We start from the raw sequence: 5,359 nt of genomic DNA, 5'->3' as shown, positions 1-5,359 counted from the left end.
TGGCTGCAGGATGGATGGTGTTGTGAGATCATTGATACCAGTGTGTCGACATATATAGGCGATGGATGTGTTAAAGGATTATCGGGTGTAAGCGCGTTGACTAGGTGACATAGAGTAGGTCGTCTAAAACGCATGAAAATAACATCATACACGTTATCTCCTGAACTGATATTATTATATATGCTTGGCTCCATAGCTTTAATAGAAAACTAACAATGAAGAAGATGAGATTGGTAGCCGTCAGTAGACCGGGTCTGGGGAGAAAAGGATTAGTAACCAAATTGTCAGTAGACCATGTCCAAACAATTAGTTAGGAGATCATCAGTAGCCATCAGTGGACCTTGTCCTCGGTAGATCCGGATGCCCGCACGAGAGTACTAAACATAAATTAATCCAACATATTCTCTAGTAAAACAATCCGAACGTGTTGGTGCGCACATGTACTACATCGGTACGTCAAATAATTATATAATTAATTAAGATTCTTCTAAAATAATAATTAAGATGTATGCCACTGTCAAAATTCATGGAAATTCACTATTGATAATATGTTGTGTTTACCAAATTTAAAAGTTGCATGGTCTGCTTGGTAAGGGCCCCTCGCCGTTGTCATATAGCTAAAATCATATTTGGCAAAGAGGATTTATAGTTGGTCCTAGTTTTTGGCTAGTGAAAGGTAATTCCACTAATAATTTGTTGTCATATATGTATTATACATTTGAGCTAAAACACGACACTTATTATGGATCGGAGGGATAATTTTTTATCACCATCATTTCTCCTCGAGATGCCCTTGTTTCTTTTTTTAAGCACGAGTTCCCGTGTTTCATTTCATACACTAAAACCACAACATTTTGCAGTGCGCCGAAATATCAAGGGGTAATCTCTGCAGTCCTGAGTGGGAAACTATACCTTGGGCACATTGGCTTCAACCTGGTACTTACGTCCAAACACTACCACTAAGTAAACCTTAAATAATATAGAGGAAAACTCTCATAAGAGAACAATTTGAAGCAGGCTCACAAGGTCCGGCCTGGAGAGGTTATAACATTTGCGACGTAAATGACAATTCTAAGCTAAAAGAAAAAAAATATTTATACTAAACATTACCTTTTTGTTACTCGTCTCTTAGCCCTTTTCTCTAATACGATGACATAAAAGTAAATGCCCCTTATAGCTCCTAAGATAAAATCATAAATGTGCCATCTTTGAAGAAAAACGACGGAAGAAAGCTATGCTCGCCGATGAGAAAAGCTACAACGGGACACTGTGATGCTACATGCAGCCATGGTTTTTGCTGGAACCAGTTGGTGAGGACACTGGAACCAGCCGTGGTGCATCCCGGGAACCCAACGGCAATAGATGCTGCATCCGGTCATCTTTTTTGCTGTAGTTGACATGTGTGGATGCTCGAATGGGGCAGGAGAAAAGCTGTGAAACCTCAGCGACCGTGTGACCATGGTTCCCGCGAGCTACAACGGCGCCGACCGACGCCGAATGGCGGCATGCTTCTAGCAGCATGGCGAGGTGCTAGGACCCGCCGGCAAAAAAGTTGCCAGCAGTCATCAGAGTAGCTACGCTGGTGGTGACCGCGAGCTGCGCATTTTTGCTGGAACCGAAGGGCCACAGGTGAAGTCCTTTTGCTGGAATTTGGCTCGCGCATTTGCTGGAACTAGAGACTGTAGATGCTGGAATCAGCGATGGTGAGCACCGGCTTGCCGGCGAGATGTTACACCCAGCGCATGCAAATGCTGGAACCAGAGAGAGTTTTTGCTGGAACTAGTGCCGGTGTCTATTGCGAGGATCAGAGCGGCAGAAACCATAGATATTGCATCTCTCCAGCGTGGCGCGGTGCTAGGGACCTGCACGACAGGAGGTGCGATGTTGTCGGGGGAGGGGCGGGGGCACTGGCAAGCTGCGCGAGGGGAAGGGTGTTGGGCGAGGTTGCGCAAGGTGTGGGGAGGAAGGAGCTGAGCAGCCAAATCAGCCGGCCTACGCAACTTGCATCTGATGACTAGTGCGCGGGCGACCAAAATTTGGGCCGGCCAAATGGCACCTAGCACTACGCTTTATTTATTCCATGATTATAAACACTACATTTAACAAAAGAACTGATTTACAATACACAAATAAGCATGCACGGCGCGTCAAGAAGAAAAGGCACCACAATCGTCGGTCACTAAAAGAACAACATGAGACCAGTCGCGACAATGGCCAGACCTAGCCGCGCCACCGTAGACTGATCAATGCCAGCCGCCGTGGCCGAGCTTAATACAGTCTCGTACCGGCACCGGAGCCGCTTTCCCGTCCCTCGGCACCGTTGTACTGTCCGCACTGCCTTCGACTTCATGTTAACTTGAACCTTCATACCGGCGATGCAATGCCCTGGAATACCGCAAATGAAGTACCGCGTCCCAATGGCCGCAAGTGGGACGACATCGTTGCCGGTCAAGAACGTCGTGATGGGGCTGGAGCTGTTGCAGGCGTCATACCCAGCCTTTCTCACCTCCACCACATTGTGCATGATGTTGGGGTACTGAAACTGGAGCTCATCGTCGATGGTAAATCTAGTTCCCGAAGCCCATAGGGTGTAGTTGGTCTGCAGGTCCCATGATCCGGCCGGCGCGCCCACCGTGTGACTGGCGCCGAGCACCATTCCGAGCATGGCCACGGCCACGGTGATCAGGATAAGAACTTTAGCCCCCATGGATTAAATGTCGACCGACTAGCTAACTGAAAAGATCGGAGCTAGAAGTTAGCGCTAGAGAGAAATTTGATAGGATCCAAGGAAGTTGCAGAGAGAAATGGTTGCATGATGGAATGTGTTGTACAATCGTTGATGCCACTATGTCAAAATATATAGGCGGTGGATTGGTTCAAGCTAGGATCACCCGGTGAGAGCGTGTTGACCAGGTGAGGTATGGTAGGTCTAAGATGCATGAATATGAGTAATAGTACTCCCAGATGAATATAAATACATGTTGGTGCGTGCATGCTTTGCTCGCCTATTATACTATGATAATCTAATAATGGTGACGATGGAATTCGTAGATTGGGTCTGGCTGCTATCAATGCGGTGCCCGAGCGTGCTAAACATTAATTATTTGAGCTTAATCTTTGATTAACATTATGAACGTATTGGTGCGCGCGTGCATATTTCTACCGCACGATAATTGATTTATTAAGATGTATGTCACTGTAAAAATTAGAAAATAAAACGTAATCATCTTTTCTCAAGAGTACACAAATTACGTACCATAGCTTTATTGTATAGAAGGCAGGATAACAAATACAAGAAGGGTAGTAATAGGCGTTGGTCGACTGAATTTGGTCAAGATCGGTCACCATGTGCGCCATTGTAATAGGCCATCAAGGACAGTTGTTTCACGAATCGTTCTCTCTCTCGAAACAAGCTTTTGCCCCCTTTATAGATAAAGGCATAAACAACCAAACCAATACAAAATGACCCGATACAAGGCATTGAGGAGAACCTCATAAGCTGATCTAAAGAAAATCGGTAATATTAGCCAAGAACGCTAAAAACGCACTAAGTGCGCCTAAACTCCTCGAGCTAGCAGCCGAGAAGAAGCACATGAAACCCACCACCGTGCAAGAGGAAGACCCACCCTCACCGGCGACGCCCCCAGGAGGGTAACGACACAAAGCGTCACCACCGCCACATCAGCCGAAGCTAAGAAAGGTTTCACCCTGAGAGTTGGATGGCAAGGAGAGGTCCAAGGCGATGCCCCAAGAGGAATACAACACCTGCAGGCCTTGTCGCCACCGGCACCGGAGCGCAAAGCTTTCGCTCGACCACAGCTCCCACCACATCGAGGAAGCTCTAACGGGGACCCCACCACGACGGAATGGGAGCACCAAATCCAGATCAGGGCAAAGCTTCCATCGAAGTCGCCTGCTACGCCAAGATCACCCATCACTGTGCACCTCGCCACCCACAGGGCCAAGGTACACCGTCAATACCCGCCACCACGTCGCTTCCTAGAGAGCAAAGCCACGTAGCCCGTGTCGGGTTTAAATCCATCATTTCTCCTCGAGATGCCCTTGTTTCTTTTTTTAAGCACGAGTTCCCATGTTTCATTTCATACACTAAAACCACAACATTTTGCGGTACGCCTAAATATCAAGGGGTAATCTCTGCAGTCCTGAGTGGGGAACTATACCTTGGGCACATTGGCTTCAACCTGGTACTTACGTCCAAACACCACCACTAAGTACACCTTAAATATAGAGGAAAACTCTCATAAGAGAACAATTTGAAGCAGGCTCACAAGGTCGGCCGTGGAGAGGTAACATTTGCGAGGTAAATGAAAATTCAAAGCTAAATGACAAATATATTTATACTAAATATTATCCTTTTTGTTACTCATATCTTAGCCCTTTTCTCTAATACGATAACGTCAAAGTAAATGCCCTTTATAGCTGCTAAGATAAAATCATAAATCTGCCCTCTTAAGAGAAAAACGACGGAGGAAAGCTAAGCTCACCAAAGAGAAAAGCTACAGCGGGACACGGCGATGCTGCATCCGGCCATGGTTTTTGCTGGAACCTGTCGGTGAGGACAGTGGAACCAGCCGTGGTGCATCTTGGGAACCCGATGGCAATAGATGTTGCATCCGGTCATCTTTTTTGCTAGAATTGACATGTGCGGATGCTGGAATGGGGCAGGAGAAAAGCTGCAAAACCTCGGTGACCGTGCAACCATGGTTCCCGCGACGGCGCCGACCGGCGCCGAATGGCGGCATGCTTCTAGCAGCTTGACGAGGTGCTGGGGCCCGTCAACAAAAAAGTTGCAAGCAGTCATCGGAGTAGCTATGATGGTCATGACCGCGAGCTGCACATTTTTGCTGGAACAGACAGGCCACATGCGAAGTCCTTTTCCTGGAACCCGCTCACGCATTTGCTGGAACCAGAGACTGTACATGTTCGAATCAGCGACGGTGAGCACTGGCTTGCTGGCGAGATGTTACAACCAGCGCATGCAAATGCTGGAACCAGAGAGTTCTTGCTCGAACTAGTGGGAGTGTCAATTGCGAGCGTCAGCCCGGCAGAAGCCATTGATACTGCATCTCGCCCGCATGGCGCCATGCTAGGGACCGGGCCGACATGAGGTGTGATGCTGTCGGGGGGAGGGGGGCACTGGCAAGCTGCGCGAGGGGAAGGCTGTTGGGCCAGCTTGTGCAAGGTGTGGGGAGGAAGGAGCTGAGCAGGCAAATCAGACGGCCTACGCAGCTTGCATCTGACGGCTAGTGCGCGGCCGACCAAAATTTGGGACGGCCGACCGACACCTAGCACTGCCCTTTATTTATTCCATGATTATATACACATGATTATGGTTCGC

General features: G+C 48.0%; 1 protein-coding gene across 1 annotated transcript; it reads right to left on the bottom strand.

Moving 5' to 3' along the window:
• Nucleotides 1-2,179: 2,179 nt before the first annotated feature.
• Nucleotides 2,180-2,707, bottom strand: LOC123095093 (mavicyanin-like). The gene has a single exon (XM_044516922.1). It carries the CDS (start codon nt 2,705-2,707, stop codon nt 2,180-2,182), a length of 528 nt encoding a protein of 175 aa, XP_044372857.1.
• Between the last annotated feature and the right edge of the window lie 2,652 nt (nt 2,708-5,359).

Source organism: Triticum aestivum, chromosome 1B (assembly GCF_018294505.1).
Source record: "Triticum aestivum cultivar Chinese Spring chromosome 1B, IWGSC CS RefSeq v2.1, whole genome shotgun sequence".
In the NCBI taxonomy this organism is placed as follows: domain Eukaryota; kingdom Viridiplantae; phylum Streptophyta; class Magnoliopsida; order Poales; family Poaceae; genus Triticum; species Triticum aestivum.
Note: the sequence above shows the minus strand (reverse complement) of the source record. Positions and strands in the feature narration are given on the sequence as shown.

Coding starts and splice junctions, on each gene's coding strand:
- LOC123095093 (XM_044516922.1), bottom strand. CDS start 2,707: ATGGGGGCTAAAGTTCTTATCCTGATCACCGTGGCCGTGGCCATGCTC.